Here is a 20105-nt window from a genome sequence, read left to right as displayed (position 1 = left end):
GTTGATTACACTAATTAAGGCCAGTAGAAGAAGTTTCATACTGAAAAAATACTTTTAAGTATTTTTCCTAGATTTTCAAACTTTAAAAAGGGTCCATTTGACCCGCAACATAACAGGAGGGTTAAATATTATTTATATTTATGTTTAATTTGGCATTGCTACACAGAATAATAATATTATCCATGGTGGTGAACATTTTCTGAAAGTATACACGTCTGCTTTATAATGGCATGGATATGATGCCATTCCTAATGAACACACCTCCAATCATATACATCGCTGGTCGAGAGGTTATTGGCGTTTCCTTTAGCATTTTTCCCCATTTCCTCTTCCTTCTCGATCAGGTCTGACTACATTACATGACGTTGCTGGTAATTAAAACTGTAGACATATATACACTAAGTAGAGAAGAGAAGGCTGCATTTCCTGACGGGCCAACCTGACAAATATTCTGCTTGCTGTGGGGTTACTGACAGCGGCCAGGTGAGTAGGCTGCTTGTACTTTATCTTGCTCAGTTTTTTGTTGAAAAGAAAATATATAAGTGCGCTGGCCTTAATATTTTTGTTGACATACTTTCACTGGATTTTGGAAATCGCTTTGAATTCAGTGGAATCATCCTTGTTTTTTTTTATAATGTAACTCTCCATTTATTTCTTGAGCTTAAAAAAACATGTATAGACAACCAATTAGGCTACACCTTCTTCAGATCAAAAAACCCTCAACAACGTTCCCAGGAAACGTAAATAAGATTGTTTTTTTTTTGTTCTGTACAGTAATAATTTGTCGAATAGTTGGAAATGTGTTGTCTACAGTTTTAATACGCATTTTCACTCATTTACTGTTTCTTGGCGAAGTTCTTCTCTAGACAGCAAGACTATCAAAGTGAAAACGAAGGTCAGTTAACGTTCACTTTTAGCTTTAAATTTTCCAGCTGATCGTATAACTTCGTATCTTTTTTAATGAAGTGCCTCTTGTTTCAAGATATCCATAACTTATTTTTAGATATCTTAAAAGGACTTTTGACTAGTCATAATTCAAATTCGAGATATCTCCGCTTTAGTTTTGACTAGTCATAACTCCAGTTCAAGATATCTATTTGTATTTTGACTAGTAATATCTTTATTTCAGATATCAAAAAAGATCATTTAGATGTCTTCAATAACAAGGAATTAAAAATACCTTTAATTTGAATAATGACGAGTCAGAACTAAAGTGAAGATATCTCGAATCTGAGTTGCGACTACTCATAATTTAAATGGAGATATCTGAAATTCACGTTTTAGATAGTCGAAACTGAATTGTAGATATCTTTAATTGGAGTTCTATTGAACTTAATGGCGAAATCTTACTAGTCAAAATGTAATTAGAGATATCTTAAATTAGCGTATTGACTAGTCATAAATGAATTACAGATATCTGTAATATGAATCCGCCGGAGAGGGCATTAAATGTTAAGAGGGCTTGCCATAGAGGTCGAACGTTCTGTCTGCAATATAATCACAATGGGAGTTCCACGTAGAAACATAAAACAAAACTGGCCTCTGGGATCAATTTAACAGGTCATTTAACGAGGTAATATACTAAATCGGAGTAGATAGAGCAATTAAATCGTTTCAGAAGTTCACTGATAGTTCCGTGATGCTATTTTTTTACTTTAGAAATCAGGAATTTTAGTGCGAACTTGACTCTGTTTACCAGCGAACTTGACTCTGTTTTCGGATTCCTGAGGGTGCCACACATTCCTGAGGGTGTGGCACCCTCAGGAATCCGAATCAACTCGAATGGTATTTTGTTGCCAGTGAACATGTTTTCTGGTGGCTATGTCACCGGGAAAACTCGTTTGACCAGAAATATTTGTACACATATTTTTTCAACGAGACCGTAGGGTAATTTTTCTTTTTCGAATGGGTGTTTTTTTTTATTATTAGGGTGAAAATGGGGACATGAGCCTGGTCGATCCCAGTCCCCAGCTGCAATGGAATTTTGAAGCCATCGGGGCCGCTGCTTGAAACTGAGACATTTTAGCACGTGTTGCGTTTTGAGAGCACACTTTTCATTAAATGACGCATCCCATAACAATACATACCAGTAAATGCGTGCAGTATATTCGTTTTACTGTACGAATATCAAATAATATTGGTTCATGTTGAATAAAAACAGAAGCAAACTCTATAGGCCTATTCAAAGTCGCATAGGTGATGATGCGTTTCCCTCCAACGACAGTGATTACATGCGGAGCGAATTAGCGGCTAATTTTTAAAATCGTATTATAGGAAACATTTATATTCTGGCAAATCAGCGATATATATGTTATTTGACTATACTGTTGCATTTATGACATTATGCATGAAGAATAAACTGTCAAAATATGTTTTCTGAAAGATCGCAAAACAGGTTTGACCGCCCTACTATTAGTCGGTAGGAGGTATCTCACATAGGCTACATACAGAACAATAAAGGAACCACAGAGCCAGCTCTTGCAGGTGAGAAAGGGTGAGGCTGCATGTTTCTGCATCTTTAATAACATAGCTGGCTCTGGTGGGACCAATGAACTTTTCCACATTTTATTTATTGTGGGGGCAGGGCTGGGGAGCAAATGTAAACCTATCAATCTCACTCCTACGCCCCTGGCTAGCGGGTTACTATGTCCCCAAAATCGTCTCTGACTATCGCTTACATGACAGCCTCCTGTCTCTTCACTGGCAAAATTAATAAAATCTCTACAATCTCTCGTCTCTGAATATTCTTAGATCGGAACTTGCTGTAGCCTATGATCTGTGTATACGTTCGGGATAATTTGAATTTTGTTTTTACTCCGAAATAACCAAAATATAGCGTGTTTATTCCGTTTCTAAAGTAAATTCAGATTTCAAACGTTTCCATATTGCATTTTGCATACGTTTTGTATGTGTACAGGAAACAAAAACAACCATGCAAAAATGAAAAAGTAATAGTCTATGGCTCCGACACAGACCAGTCTGCAACATTGTTGTTGACAGCGGAAGAAACATTATTCTGAATGTCTGGATGGAATGTGGGGTGTGTTATATTTATTCCATTCTACAAGCCGAACTGCTGTGGATAAAACTTTGTGGACAACTGCCCTGGCAGCTTAACTGCTACGGTTGACGTCGACGGCCGCTAGTATAGCCTTATACGCGGGCACAGTCAGAGACGGTTTGATAAGGAAGTGGTTACGTACAGTTTAGGCTAGTAACGCATGTCCTCAGATATCTAGATTAATATTTCTCTACATTAATATTTTTCTACTGTAGTGCTCCGTAGCCGCTGGACCATTCTCCCTTGAGAAAACGGAAATCAGAACGTAACACCACAAACTTTTAAATCTAGAACAAGTTCATTTTATGTAATATTATGTTTAATATCAGATTCTCGTTTTTCAACAGTCACGATTCAACGGTCAATCACTGTTGCATTTAATATTATCCGGGGCTGGCCGTCCCATTTACAGTATCTTGGCTGAACCACCGCGCCGAATTGAGAGTATTTTTGATGAACCTCTTGACAATCAATTTACTGTTCGAAATACAGGACAACAGCGACCTCTTCCCCATTCCCGTCTCAATAACCATACACGAGACACCCCTCATTCTGGCCCACCTTGTTACAGTGAGTGCCATAATGTTTGGGACAAAGACACATTTTCTCGATTTAGCTCTGTATTCCACAATTTTGGATTTGCAATCACATAATTCAAATGTGGTTAAAGTCAGGGTTCAAATTACGGGCGGTGATGCCACTGATGGGAAATATATTGTAATATTTACGATTACAGGTAAGAAGGATATATAAATGTTTTGACACCCCCAACATGTTGTTTCACCTCTTTTGGGGGGGTCCAAGTCTTAATTAGGGTGGGTCAGACCCCCCCAATTCCGCCCGTAATTCGAACCCTGGTTAAAGTACAGAGTCTCAGCCTTTATTGAAGGGTCTTTTCATACATTTTGGTTTCACCTTATAGAAAATACAGTGCTTATTATACTCAGTCCCCCCATTTCAGGGCATCATAATGTTTGGGACAAACCTAATTAGTCAGGTGTCTTCAGTTACTTCCTTACTGCGGGTATAAGAGAGCTTTCAGTATCTAGTTTTGATTCTAGCTTTGCGATTGTTATTGGGATTTGTCAGCATGAGGACCACAGCTGTGCCAAAGTCAATGGCTTTTCCCTCATTTTCCCTGTGAGTGAAAAAGGGATGAAACAGACCGAAGAGAGAGAGAGAGAGAGAGGGGTCATAAATGTTCCGCTCTCAGATGACGTCCGAACTGAAGCTGACAGCTTGACAGCTAGCAGCTCCCAATCCCTCAAAAACACACACACACAAGCTCATATCAAGTGCATTTCTATGAGCCGCGAATGGCCCTTCCTAACGTGAACATTCCTTTCCTTCACAGGCAATGGCATCCGAAGTGAAAAAGGAAAATGATGAAAGCCAGGTCAGTTTTTCTGTATGTTCCGTTTATTTATACTGGGGTAGCGGGTCAAGTATGCCACCTGCCAAGTTACAGACTGGCAGGGTGTACCCTGTTCTGCACTCACAGACACAATGACCACACTCTCACTCTCAGACACTAAAATCTGTCCCCCCCTGACCTATAAACACACAGAATTTAAGTACAGCTGCCCAGTTCTTCTGTATCTTCTAACTCTTCTTCTTATGTTTCTTCATGTTCTTGCTTTTTCCGCTTTTCCTCTTGGTTCTCGCTCAGGAAACTGTAGAAAACTGCACTATAGGTAGAGCAGAGAAGGCTTCTGAGTCTTCTTCTTTTGCTTCTTTGCTTTCTTAATTTTCCTGCCTATTACATCATCAGAAATGCTCCAGTCCTGTAAGTGCCCCCACCAGACACGATGCCAGTGCTCAGTCTTAGGGGGGGCAGATGAACTGTAATGGGTGGCACAAGTTATTTGCATATTTTTGATAATCTGATGTTGTATTTGATTCGTGCAGCACTGACAATTAGGTAGCATACAACCTAATAATTATTAGAATGTGTCTATGTCTAGATTTATTATTCAATGGCATTAACTGGAATGGCTATCCAGCCAATCATAGTAGTGCTTGCATCACAGAACCCCCCTGTCAATCAAAGACACTCCATATTTCTCTATTTTAATGTCTTGATTTATAAGGAACATAGACTAGATTAGTAAATTACTTTTATTTTTTAAATGTACTTCTTTTATCAGAAAGATACAATAATTGAATTTATATGTAAATGATCTTATTTATTTCTGGAGGGCACAGCATTCTGAGTGGGTGGGCCTGGTCCTATAAGGCACACCCCCTGGCCCCCCACCCCCCTCCCATATCGACGGGTCCTCTGCCAACTGAACAATATTTACTTCAGCCAGTAACAACATGTAAACAACTTGTTCCTTTAATGACAGTGTTCATATATTGTCGGAAGTAATGCATTGTGCAAGGAGGAAGGCTACAATTTGCTAGCAAACTTTTAGGTAGTGAAAACATTTTGGAAACATGTTGAATGTTGAGTAAGTTAGGATGGCCGCTTAGCTAGCTGGTTACCTTCTCCCCACAATTGTCTCTGACTCTTACTCTTACACTACAGTCTCCTGTCTCTGATACTGTAACAGATTCACTGGCTAACATTAAGTTACTTACTGATGTTTACTTCCCAGAACATAAGCCCAAATGCAATGGAGAGTCAAACAGAACTTAGTTATTTACATACATTTGTTTTGCTCAATATAGGTAACATGATCTCTGGTTTGTCCAAGAGGGATAAGGATGCAAGGGATTTTTTTTCATTTGATAAAGGATATCTATTATCAATTAAACGACTGTAGATTAATAGCCCACAAATGTAAAACTGACATTAATTATTTCTGTGATATTTTAATAAAGGTTGAGATGATTAATAAATTGCACAGTATGTGCACTATGTATAGAGCTGAATACTTTGTGAACATTTAAAGAACGAGAGGAGACGAGTGTAGGAAGTGGAGAGGTGAGTAAACTTCTCAATATGACTGCATCCTAAACAAAGGTCAAAGGGCTGGCCACATGTGTAGAGTTTTTATTTTCACATTTAGTGATTTTGGTAGTTTCTAAAAAAATAATTGCTAAACAATATGCAGTTATATCTCTCGCCAAATATTTAGATGAAAATAGATAACCTGTAAACTACAGACATTGTACCTAACATGATGCTGCACTATTTACATTGATATTAAAGTGGGTTAAATTATTTGATAGACCGCCACTGGTCATTTCTGTGATATACCATAATAAGTGGCTAGTTTATATTTGCACAGGGTGTCCATTAACTCATAGGCTTAATGTTTTTTCATCATTTATTAGCAGGCTGAAAACCTGGCCACAGGTGGAGACAGAGAGGAGACAGAGGAAAAGAGTGCAAAGGTAAGATTAAGATTTGACATTTTTAGAGCAGAGATGCTGTGGAAATTTAATTTGTCATTTCAATAAGCTACAATAGGAATACAAAAATGAGCTGATATTGATAAGTTGTTGTCCATCCATTCATTATCTATACCCGCTTATATTGAGCAGGGTCGGGGGGGTGGGAGTGGGGGTGGGGTGCCGAGCCTATCCCAGCGTGCATTGGGCGAGAGGCAGGAATACACCCTGGATAGGCCGCCAGTCTATCGCAGGGCACACTCACCATTCACTCACACATACTTATGGGCAGGGTTTACCCTGTTCAGATATGCCACCTGCCAAGTTAGAGACTGGCAGGGTGTACCCTGTTCAGATATGCCACCCACCAAATTAGAGACTGGCTGGGTGTACCCTGTTCAGCACCCTGTTCTGCACTCACAGACACAATGACCACACTCTCACTCTCAGACACTAAAATCTGTCCCCCCTGACCTTCAAACACACAGAATTTAAGTACAGCTGCCCATTTCTTCTGTATCTTCTAACTCTTCTTCTTGTGTTTCTTCGTGTTCTTGCTTTTCCCCCTTTTCCTCTTGGTTCTCGCTCAGGAAACTGTAGAAGACTGCACTATAGGTAGAGCAGAGAAGGCTTCTGAGTCTTCTTCTTTTGCTTCTTTGCTTTCTTAATTTTCCTGCCTATTACATCATCAGAAATGCTCCAGTCCTGTAAGTGCCCCCACCAGACACGATGCCAGTGCTCAGTCTTAGGGGGGGCAGATGAACTGTAATGGGTGGCACAAGTTATTTGCATATTTTTGATAATCTGATGTTGTATTTGATTCGTGCAGCACTGACAATTAGGTAGCATACAACCTATTAATTATTAGAATGTGTCTATGTCTAGATTTATTATTCAATGGCATTAACTGGAATGGCTATCCAGCCAATCATAGTAGTGCTTGCATCACAGAACCCCCCTGTCAATCAAAGACAATCCATATTTCTCTATTTTAATGTCTTGATTTATAAGGAACATAGACTAGATTAGTAAATTACTTTTATTTTTTAAATGTACTTCTTTTATCAGAAAGATACAATAATTGAATTTATATGTAAATGATCTTATTTATTTCTGGAGGGCACAGCATTCTGAGTGGGTGGGCCTGGTCCTATAAGGCACACCCCCTGGCCCCCCACCCCCCTCCCATATCGACGGGTCCTCTGCCAACTGGACAATATTTACTTCAGCCAGTAACAACATGTAAACAACTTGTTCCTTTAATGACAGTGTTCATATATTGTCGGAAGTAATGCATTGTGCAAGGAGGAAGGCTACAATTTGCTAGCAAACTTTTAGGTAGTGAAAACATTTTGGAAACATGTTGAATGTTGAGTAAGTTAGGATGGCCGCTTAGCTAGCTGGTTACCTTCTCCCCACAATTGTCTCTGACTCTTACTCTTACACTACAGTCTCCTGTCTCTGATACTGTAACAGATTCACTGGCTAACATTAAGTTACTTACTGATGTTTACTTCCCAGAACATAAGCCCAAATGCAATGGAGAGTCAAACAGAACTTAGTTATTTACATACATTTGTTTTGCTCAATATAGGTAACATGATCTCTGGTTTGTCCAAGAGAGATAAGGATGCAAGGGATTTTTTTTCATTTGATAAAGGATATCTATTATCAATTAAACGACTGTAGATTTACCTTTAACTGTAGACTGAACATTTAAAGAACGAGAGGAGACGAGTGTAGGAAGTGGAGAGGTGAGTAAACTTCTCAATATGACTGCGTCCTAAACAAAGGTCAAAGGGCTGGCCACATGTGTAGAGTTTTTATTTTCACATTTAGTGATTTTGGTAGTTTCTAAAAAAATAATTGCTAAACAATATGCAGTTATATCTCTCGCCAAATATTTAGATGAAAATAGATAACCTGTAAACTACAGACATTGTACCTAACATGATGCTGCACTATTTACATTGATATTAAAGTGGGTTAAATTATTTGATAGACCATCACTGGTCATTTCTGTGATATATCATAATAAGTGGTTAGTTTATATTTGCACAGGGTGTCCATTAACTCATAGGCTTAATGTTTTTTCATCATTTATTAGCAGGCTGAAGACCTGGCCACAGGTGGAGACAGAGAGGAGACAGAGGAAAAGAGTGCAAAGGTAAGATTAAGATTTGACATTTTTAGAGCAGAGATGCTGTGGAAATTTAATTTGTCATTTCAATAAGCTACAATAGGAATACAAAAATGAGCTGATATTGATAATTTGTTGTCCATCCATTCATTATCTATACCCGCTTATACTGAGCAGGGTCGGGGGGGTGGGGGTGGGGTGCCGAGCCTATCCCAGCGTGCATTGGGCGAGAGGCAGGAATACACCCTGGATAGGCCACCAGTCTATCGCAGGGCACACAAACCATTCACTCACATATACTTATGGGCAGGGTGTACCCTGTTCAGATATGCCACCTGCCAAGTTAGAGACTGGCAGGGTGTACCCTGTTCAGATATGCCACCCACCAAGTTAGAGACTGGCAGGGTGTACCCTGTTCAGATATGCCACCCACCAAATTAGAGACTGGCAGGGTGTACCCTGTTCAGATATGCCACCCACCAAGTTAGGGGCTGGCAGGGTGTACCCTGTTCAGATATGCCACCCACCAAGTTAGGGGCTGGCAGGGTGTACCCTGTTCAGATATGCCACCCACCAAATTAGAGACTGGCTGGGTGTATCCTGTTCAGCGCCCTGTTCTGCACTCACAGACAGAATGACCACACTCTCACTCTCAGACACTAATATCTGTCCCCCCTGACCTTTAAACACACAGAATTTAAGTACAGCTGCCCAGTTCTTCTGTATCTTCTAACTCTTCTTCTTGTGTTTCTTCATGTTCTTGCTTTTTCCCCTTTTCCTCTTGGTTCTCGCTCAGGAAACTAGAAAACTGCACTATAAGTAGAGCAGAGAAGTCTTCTGAGTCTTCTTCTTTTGCTTCTTTGCTTTCTTAATTTTCCTGCCTATTACTTCATCAGAAATGCTCCAGTCCTGTAAGTGCCCCAACCAGACACGATGCCAGCGCTCAGTCTTGGGGGGGGGGGGACAGATGAAGTGTAATGGGTGGCACAAGTTATTTGCTTATTTTTGATGATCTGATATTGTATTTGATTCATGTTTGATTCGTGCAGCAATGACAATTAGGTAGCATTCAGCCTAATAATTATTAGAATGTGTCTATGTCTAGATTTATTATTCAATGGCATTAACTGGAATGGCTATCCAGCCAATCATAGTAGTGCTTGCATCACAGAACCCCCCTGTCAATCAAAGACACTCCATATTTCTCTATTTTAATGTCTTTATTTATAAGGAACATAGACTAGGTTTGTAAATTACTTTTATTTTTTAAATGTACTTTTCTTTCAGAAAGATACAATAATTGAATTTATATGTAAATGATCTTATTTATTTCTGGAGGGCACAGCATTCTGAGTGGGTGGGCCTGGCCCTATAAGGCACACCCCCCGGCCCCCCACCCCCCTCCCATATCGACGGGTCCTCTGCCAACTGGACAATATTTACTTCAGCCAGTAACAACATGTAAACAACTTGTTCCTTTAATGACAGTGTTCATATATTGTCGGAAGTAATGCATTGTGCAAGGAGGAAGGCTACAATTTGCTAGCAAACTTTTAGGTAGTGAAAACATTCTGGAAACATGTTGAATGTTGAGTAAGTTAGGATGGCCGCTTAGCTAGCTGGTTACCTTCTCCCCACAATTGTCTCTGACTCTTACTCTTACACTACAGTCTCCTGTCTCTGATACTGTAACAGATTCACTGGCTAACATTAAGTTACTTAAGGCCGAATGCAATGGAGAGTCAAACAGAACTTAGTTATTTACATACATTTGTTTTGCTCAATATAGGTAACATGATCTCTGGTTTGTCCAAGAGGGATCAGGACGCAAGGGATTTTTTTTCATTTGATAAAGGATATCTATTATCAATTAAACGACTGCAGATTTACCTTTAACTGTAGACTGAACATTTAAAGAACGAGAGGAGACGAGTGTAGGAAGTGGAGAGGTGAGTAAACTTCTCAATATGACTGCGTCCTAAACAAAGGACAAAGGGCTGGCCACATGTGTAGAGTTTTTATTTTCACATTTAGTGATTTTGGTAGTTTCTAAAAAAATAATTGCTAAACAATATGCAGTTATATCTCTCGCCAAATATTTAGATGAAAATAGATAACCTGTAAACTACAGACATTGTACCTAACATGATGCTGCACTATTTACATTGATATTAAAGTGGGTTAAATTATTTGATAGACCGTCACTGGTCATTTCTGTGATATATCATAATAAGTGGTTAGTTTATATTTGCACACGGTGTCCATTAACTCATAGGCTTAATGTTTTTTCATCATTTATTAGCAGGCTGAAGACCTGGCCACAGGTGGAGACAGAGAGGAGACAAAGGAAAAGAGTGCAAAGGTAAGATTAAGATTTGACATTTTTAGAGCAGAGGTGCTGTGGAAATTTAATTTGTCATTTCAATAAGCTACAATAGGAATACAAAAATGAGCTGATATTGATAAGTTGTTGTCCATCCATTCATTATCTATACCCGCTTATACTGAGCAGGGTCGGGGGGGGGGGGGGGGGGGGGGTGCCGAGCGTATCCCAGCGTGCATTGGGCGAGAGGCAGGAATATTCCCTGGATAGGCCACCAGTCTATCGCAGGGCACACTCACCATTCACTCACACATACTTATGGGCAGGGTGTACCCTGTTCAGATATGCCACCTGCCAAGTTAGAGACTGGCAGGGTGTACCCTGTTCAGATATGCCACCTGCCAAGTTAGAGACTGGCAGGGTGTACCCTGTTCAGATATGCCACCCACCAAGTTAGAGACTGGCAGGGTGTACCCTGTTCAGATATGCCACCCACCAAATTAGAGACTGGCTGGGTGTACCCTGTTCAGATATGCCACCCACCAAGTTACAGACTGACAGGGTGTACCCTTTTCAGATATGCCACCCATTAGGTTAGAAACTAAGAGGGTGGATCCTGTTCAGATATGCCACCCACCAAGTTAGAGGCTGGCAGGCTGTACCCTGTTCAGGTATGTCACCCACCAAGTTAGAGACTAACAGGGTGTACCCTTTTCAGATATGCCACCCACCAAGTCAGGGGCTGGCAGGGTGTACCCTGTTCAGATATGCCACCCACCAAATTAGAGACTGGCTGGGTGTACCCTGTTCAGCGCCCTGTTCTGCACTCACAGACAGAATGACCACACTCTCACTCTCAGACACTAAAATCTGTCCCCCCTGACCTTTAAACACACAGAATTTAAGTACAGCTGCCCAGTTCTTCTGTATCTTCTAACTCTTCTTCTTATGTTTCTTCATGTTCTTGCTTTTTCCGCTTTTCCTCTTGGTTCTCGCTCAGGAAACTGTAGAAGACTGCACTATAGGTAGAGCAGAGAAGGCTTCTGAGTCTTCTTCTTTTGCTTCTTTGCTTTCTTAATTTTCCTGCCTATTACATCATCAGAAATGCTCCAGTCCTGTAAGTGCCCCCACCAGACACGATGCCAGCGCTCAGTCTTAGGGGGGGCAGATGAACTGTAATGGGTGGCACAAGTTATTTGCATATTTTTGATAATCTGATGTTGTATTTGATTCGTGCAGCACTGACAATTAGGTAGCATACAACCTATTAATTATTAGAATGTGTCTATGTCTAGATTTATTATTCAATGGCATTAACTGGAATGGCTATCCAGCCAATCATAGTAGTGCTTGCATCACAGAACCCCCCTGTCAATCAAAGACAATCCATATTTCTCTATTTTAATGTCTTGATTTATAAGGAACATAGACTAGATTAGTAAATTACTTTTATTTTTTAAATGTACTTCTTTTATCAGAAAGATACAATAATTGAATTTATATGTAAATGATCTTATTTATTTCTGGAGGGCACAGCATTCTGAGTGGGTGGGCCTGGTCCTATAAGGCACACCCCCTGGCCCCCCACCCCCCTCCCATATCGACGGGTCCTCTGCCAACTGGACAATATTTACTTCAGCCAGTAACAACATGTAAACAACTTGTTCCTTTAATGACAGTGTTCATATATTGTCGGAAGTAATGCATTGTGCAAGGAGGAAGGCTACAATTTGCTAGCAAACTTTTAGGTAGTGAAAACATTTTGGAAACATGTTGAATGTTGAGTAAGTTAGGATGGCCGCTTAGCTAGCTGGTTACCTTCTCCCCACAATTGTCTCTGACTCTTACTCTTACACTACAGTCTCCTGTCTCTGATACTGTAACAGATTCACTGGCTAACATTAAGTTACTTACTGATGTTTACTTCCCAGAACATAAGCCCAAATGCAATGGAGAGTCAAACAGAACTTAGTTATTTACATACATTTGTTTTGCTCAATATAGGTAACATGATCTCTGGTTTGTCCAAGAGAGATAAGGATGCAAGGGATTTTTTTTCATTTGATAAAGGATATCTATTATCAATTAAACGACTGTAGATTAATAGCCCACAAATGTAAAACTGACATTAATTATTTATGTGATATTTTAATGAAGGTTGAGATGATTATTAAATTGCACAGTATGTGCACTATGTATAGAGCTGAATATATTGTGAACATTTAAAGAACGAGAGGAGACGAGTGTAGGAAGTGGAGAGGTGAGTAAACTTCTCAATATGACTGCGTCCTAAACAAAGGTCAAAGGGCTGGCCACATGTGTAGAGTTTTTATTTTCACATTTAGTGATTTTGGTAGTTTCTAAAAAAATAATTGCTAAACAATATTCAGTTATATCTCTCGCCAAATATTTAGATGAAAATAGATAACCTGTATACTACAGACATTGTACCTAACATGATGCTGCACTCTTTACATTGATATTAAAGTGGGTTAAATTATTTGATAGAAGTGGTTTGAAGTGGTTAGTAATTACATTATAGGCATTTAGCAGACGCTCTTATCCAGAGCGACGTACAACAAGTGCATAGGTTCATGATGTAGAGGTGCAAAAGAAACACTAGAGTGAAGTAATGTGTCCATTAACTCATAGGCTTAATGTTTTGTCATCATATATTAGCAGGATGCTCATGCTTGAAGGCAAGAGCTTGCTGCCCCTTGATTTCAATGTAGAAAACCAAGGTGATTTAACAATCAAAGAAAGCCTCATCAGTCATTTTTTTATGATCATAATTTAAAATATTTGTAGCAGTTTCTAAACCAATGGTTGTTCAGGTCCAGAAGTTTTGGGGAAATGTTTATTAAAATGTACATATTTTAATACATATTTCCACAATCTGATTTTCATATGATCATTCTATTTCATATTTGCACTGAACACGCACAGTACAGGCTGACTTCCAGGACTTCACCTGATTGACCAGCAGGGGTCACTGGTGTCTGATGATACACCGTCATCCAGGCCAACTAATACCTCTCCGTCCCTGGTCAGTTATGTATCACCCTGTGGGGCTGCCAGGAACAGACGGCATTTAAAACTGGACCATGGGGATTATCCATGCGCTACAGCGCCTTAACACCATTTATTTATTTAGGATCCCCATTAGTTATACCTCAGGATGCTTGGCACCTCCCCCTCTTCGCACTTGCGCTTCCCGATCACGTCTCCTGTCTGTTCTGGCCCCATGATGGTCGAATGACCTTCTTGTGGAGGTCAGAACAGCTGAGACCCTGACCCACTTCAAGCGACGACTGAAGACTCACCTCTTCAGGCTGCACCTCTCCCCATCCCTCCCTACTTCCCTGTAATCTCTAAATTGACTGTAAGCTTAGGGTTGTAACTAGGTAGCTGTTTCTTAGTTTACTTAGTTAATGCACTCGTCTTAACTACTGCTTGTATTTTTTGCATAGACTGCGTTGTTGCTGTTCTTGTTTGTGTTAGTGTAAATCAGATTAACCTACAGGCTCCAAGTTAAACTATGCGGTTGTTCCCTGCACTTGGAACGGTACTTCTCTCTAGGGTTTTCAACACACTTGTTCCTGGTTATGGTTATATACTTTGTTGTACATCCCTCTGGATAAGAGCGTCTGTCAAATGATAATCTGATAATGATAATCTGGGTTAAATGTCATGGTAGTTTGTTACAGGTTGACGTAGCCCTATACATTACAGTTTTCTTTAAAGCATTGGTTTTAGGTAAAGGTAATGTGAAGCATCCCATAAAGGCATGTCTGGTGTCATAATAATGTCTATCATTGGTGTGTGTTAGCTGTGAATATAAATATATAGGTTTTCTTAAGGCACAAATGTTTATACTTGACCAGGCTACATGCCAGTCTCTCATCCACCCTCATCCATAACAGCCTGGCATGCATCCCTTCCACACTGAGCAGTGAAGAGCAAGGCAGGCAGCTCTGTTTTGAGTGAGCTGGATCTTATTAATCTCTTGTTTTGAAGCACTAGACCAGATTGCTGGACAGTAATCGAGGTGCGATAAGACTAAAGATTGTATTACTTGCTTAATCATTATCTCTGTTAAAAAGTAAGTGCACCTTCTAATGATGGAAATGCCTCTACTCATTTTGGCAACCATATTATTAATGTGAGTTGTCCATGACAGTGTTCCCTCAAGCGTGACACCCAACAATTTGGCCTCTTTAACCTGCTCAATAGCTACCCCTTGCAAAAAGATGCACAGCTCTTAATCTGTCCTTAGAGCATGCCTGTAGCCGAGCATCAGACTCTTGGTTTTTGAGATGTTCATCTTTAGCCTATTTTCATAAACCCATTTAGATACCAGCATCAACTCTTCTTGAAGCATTTTATTAAGCTCCTTGGTATCTTCTGCAGATACATACATTGTAGTATCATCAGCATAGATAGCCATGCATGCATTTTTTAAATACACATGGCAGATCATTTGTAAATATGGAATATAGAAGAGGTCCTAGACAGCAGCCCTGGGGAACTCCACATTGTAGTGATTTAATATTTGACAGGGTACCATTAAACTAAACACACTGTTGTATGTTAGATAAATAATTTTACATCCAATTGATAGCTGAAGTTTTGAATCCATATGCAAATACTTTGATGAGTAGTAGCTCATGGTCTATAAGATCAAAAGCTGCACTGAAGTACAGTACCCACCATTAACTTTCTGTCAGTTTGTTTTAACCAATCATCTGTTAATTGTGTTAAAGCTGTACATGTTGAGTAACCCACCTTATATGCATGTTGGAATTCAGAGTTGATACTGTTTTCCGAGAAGTAATGCTGAATCTGTTTAAATACAATACCCTCCATAAGTTTGCTTAAAGCAGGCAAAATACTAATAGGCCGACTATTTGGTCCAGTAAATGACTCCTTGCTATTTTTTGGTGGAGGAGTAACCTTTGCTATTTTCCACATTTATGGATAAACACCTTCATTCATACATAAATTAAAAATATGACACAGTGGCTTTGCCACAATCCTAGCTGACTGTCACGGTTTCTGTGCAGGTAGATCATTTTTCTGTGCCTGCACCGGCTCAGTGGTTAGCATTCCGATTAGCCACTCGGCTAATCGTTATTTTGGTGCGTGGGGACGATTAGTTCGAGCTTGCAGATTAGCCACTCAGCTAATCGTTATTTTTGGTTCCTGTGGGAGGATTGTTCCTGCTTGAACATTCCATGCATTCCTGCAGGGTTACCTCTGATCTGTTTCACCTGGGGGTTGCTCACACCTTCCGCTGATTACCAGCCACACCTGTGGCTGGGTATTTAAAGCGTCAGTAGGCAGTGGAACGGTGTTTGAGTGTAACGTGTTTTGCTCTAGCCAGTTCCCTGTCGTATTCCTGAGCAAGGTATAAGGAATTTAAGAACAAAGAGATTTAAAAAAGAATTCTGACTTCAGTTTGTTTGTTTTTTGGAAAAAGGTATTAGGACGGTATAGGTCCAGATTCTGAGGCCGGCGGTTTTAAGGGGTTATTGTGTCACCGTTGGGGCACAAACCTTTCTGCCCTTTACTAACCAGTTTTCCCCCCTGGTTTTAGTTGGCCTCAGAACTTCTTCCGTTTTGTTTTTGAAAAGACATTTTCTTTTTCTCAGCTTCGGTTCGAAGTTGTTTATTTTTCATTTCTCTTTTCCCTATTCCTTTATTTTCCTTATATACTCCTTCTTCCTCAGTTACCCGTTTAGGGGTTTATTATTCATTATTTGGGATACGTCCCCTAGGAGTATAGCACCCCCTTATTTCGTCTCTCACGAGACTCAGTGGTTACTGGAGTGCCCTTTGGTAACTTATAGATCCCCTGTTTGGTCGCGTCTGGTCTTCACCCTTCCCCGCCCTCACACTGACAGCTGTAGTAATTTACCATCCAAATTGTCATAGCCACAAGGTTTATCACACTGCAATGACAAGAGAAGCTTTTCCATTTCTTCTGTATTTATATTGGTAAAGTCAAATTCACATTTTTTGTCATACATAATATGTTGTTTAATTAGTGACTCAGACAGCTTACCATTCACTGGCAACATTTGATTTCTTATTGTATCCACTTTACCTATAAAATAATTATGAGAATAATTAGCTATATCTTGAGGTTTGGTAATAAATCCACCACCAGATTTAATAAATAAGAGAGTTTTATTCATTTTACCTTTACCCATTACTTCATTAAGGGTTCTCCATAACTTTTTGCTGTTACCCTTATAACCTCCTCAATCTTGGATTGATAATATTGATTTTTCTTTAGTTTATTCATTTTTGTGACTTTGTTTCTCAGTGAACGGTAAGCCTGCCAATCAGCTGAGCTACCAGATATGATAGCAGCTTTTTTCAGTTGGTCCCTCTCTGTCATACAGCTTCTCAACTCCAAATCAAGCCAAAGGGCTTTAGTGGTTCTGACAGTTAGTTTTCTGATAGGAGCATGTTTGTCATAAGTAGATAAAAACAGTTTCATAAATAATTGTAAGGCAGCAGTATGAGTTAATTTAACCACAGTATCCCACTGTATCTTATTCATGTCTTCAACAAATGCATTTTCACAAAATGTATTATAAATTCTTTTGTATATCACTTTGGGCCCAGCTTTAGGAACCTTTGTTTTCCTTGCCACTGCAATGATGTTATAATCACTGAAGCCTACTGGTACAGATACAATCTTTGAACATATATCCACAGAATTAGCAAAAAAATGATCTATACAAGTTGAAGAGGACATTCCTGAACACCTTATATGAACTCTTGTTGGTAAATTCACAATCTGGGATAAATTACATACACTAGCTACATCACTTAACTTTTTTTGAGCCACACAGCAGCCCCCAGAATTTAGTAAAATACACTATAATGTTTACTATAAGGCATTTACGATTTGGAGTAGTTACACAGAATGATTCATGTGGATAGCACTTACAGTACTTCAACTAAAAACTTTATCTCCCCCCCTCCCCCCAGGACAGAAAGAAGCATAAGAGCTCACACACTTTCCACTTCTGTGAATATGGTAAAGCTGCAGTAAACACTATACCCTGCACAGAGGCTGGAACCGTGCTGGAGGCACTCAACAAAAGTGAAATATTCACCTCTCTTGTAGGGAACAATGAGGAAAAGGACATTGTCATTGTGAGAAAACTGCCAGAATATGCAGACATAGCCACACACTTTCCCTGCTGGCTAATTAAAAAAGATGAAGAATTGACAATACAATTCAGTTCTGGGAACAATTCTGACAATTCTGAGTTTCCTGAAACAGGAATAATCACGGAAGAGAGCAAACTGGTCACTTTTTATGTTGACAGAAAGGGGGGAAAATTTTGCAAAACTAAGGATTTCTTGAACAACATGAGCAACACTGATATTTCCTATCTATGCATATATGCGTGTGTAGGTGAGACTGCAGAAAAAGCCCTGCGAACAGACGGGCGCTTTGCGAAAATGGTTTTTCAAGGAGGCAGTGAGCTAATGAATATAAAGGGTAGAGACTTGTTGGAGATTCATTTACCTGTTACTGAAGAACAAGACGGAAAAACATTCAGACTGAACATGCGAAAAGAGGAAAATAAATCCCCACAGCCTACCACAGAACCCGACTCTGGGTCCCAAATCGCTGAACAAGAAGCAGGACCCGCGCAGGAACAGGGAGAATCCACTTCCGGATCATTCCATGAAATCCCCGAGAAGCTGCTGGAGATCTTGTGCTCCCAGTTTGAAGATCTAGTGAAGCATATGAAGGAACGAGAGAAGGTAGAGGGGAGTGAGAAAGTGCTGGAGCTGCTAAGGAAAGAGTTTCAGGAGAACACAAAGGTATTCGGGGATGTGTACGGAGAGAAGAACCTGGGAAAATCCGTCTGTGTTCTCCTAAACTACACTGCTAATTTATGGAGCACAGGCTTCCTGCTCTTTGATCGTTTCATCCTGACGAGTGCACGTTTGATCAAGAATTACAAAGACAGTATCCATGTCAACTTTCGTTTTGAAATCCAGAATTTAATCGAGGGCCGGCTTCTGCCTGTTAAAAAAGTCATTGCCAGGGTTTGTGAGTGGGATGAAGAGAAATGCTGGCTAGACTATGCTTTATTGGAACTCAATGAGAGCGCAGCCAATCTGCCCCCACCACTCCTGACCCAGTGTCGTCCACCCAAACAGAGGGGTGGGGTGTGCATCATTACATACTCAGAATGGGAAAGGAAAAGAATAGATTTCAGCTCTGTCATTGAATCTAGACAAATAAAAAATAACTTAATTCAGTGGATGAATTGGGACCTTAGCTTGGTGGCGAATATCTGTCAGACCTATTATTACCATGAGACTTCAGGCTCTCCAGTCTTTGATGCTGATGGTCAGCTGGTCGCCATGCACACCGGTGGATACAGTTACAAGCTCGGTGATACCAAGTGTGTGATTGAGTTCGCCATTCCTCTGCAGCACATACTGGAGCACTTCTTGAAGACGACAAAGAAACTGAGGCCTGACATTCATCAAAGTTTCATTGAGGTAGCAGAGAAACAAGAAGCTCTGCACCCCCTCATTGCTCCCTACACCCAGCCTGATCCTGACAGTCCTGCGCCAAAGGAGACATCAGCGCCTCCCCCATAGCACCTCCCCCATTAGCACCACCCCCATGCTAAAGGGGGAAATTTTAGGGCCTGTGGGCCTGAAGGGCCTGTGACCTTAATTAAAAAATCTAAATGTATTTATATAGCGCATTTCACAAACAATTGTTAAACTACGCTTCAAAGACAACCCTGGCTACAACCCCCACAGGAGCAAGCCTAAAGCAACAGTGGCAAGGAATAATTCGCTGTGGCAGATGGGAAGAAACCTCGGAAGGAACCATCATTGAGTAGCTGGACTCTTCTTCCTTTAATTTAACAAATTGTTTCCTGTCGCATAAGTATGATGTGAGCTAAGGTGGGTATGATAAGGAGCGCGCTGGTATCAAGAGTGTGATTGAGTACGCCATTCCTCTGCAGCACATACTGAAGCACTTCTTGAAGATGGCGAAGGAACGGAAGCCTGACATCTTCAAAGTTTCATTGAGGTAGCAGAGAAACAAGAAGCGCTGCCCCTCCTCATTGCTGACTACAGCCGGCCTGATCCTCACCCATACCGCCTCCCCCATTAGCGCCTCCCCCATACCGCCTCCCCCATTAGCGCCTCCCCCATACCGCCTCCCCCATACCGCCTCCCCCATT

At 40.4% G+C, this 20105-nt stretch overlaps 1 protein-coding gene across 1 annotated transcript; it reads left to right on the top strand.

Annotated features, from left to right (window-relative positions):
- The first annotated feature begins 132 nt into the window (after positions 1–132).
- Positions 133–20080, top strand: LOC118208038 (protein FAM111A-like). Its single transcript, XM_035382300.1, has 7 exons — positions 133–483; positions 4416–4457; positions 6344–6403; positions 8508–8567; positions 10843–10902; positions 17866–18756; positions 19201–20080. Exons 2-7 carry the CDS (start codon positions 4419–4421, stop codon positions 19504–19506), a joined length of 1416 nt encoding a protein of 471 aa, XP_035238191.1. The 5' UTR covers positions 133–483; positions 4416–4418; the 3' UTR covers positions 19507–20080.
- Positions 20081–20105: the final 25 nt, after the last annotated feature.

This window comes from Anguilla anguilla, chromosome 11 (assembly GCF_013347855.1).
Source record: "Anguilla anguilla isolate fAngAng1 chromosome 11, fAngAng1.pri, whole genome shotgun sequence".
NCBI classification, from domain to species: Eukaryota; Metazoa; Chordata; class Actinopteri; order Anguilliformes; family Anguillidae; genus Anguilla; species Anguilla anguilla.
Note: the sequence above shows the minus strand (reverse complement) of the source record. Positions and strands in the feature narration are given on the sequence as shown.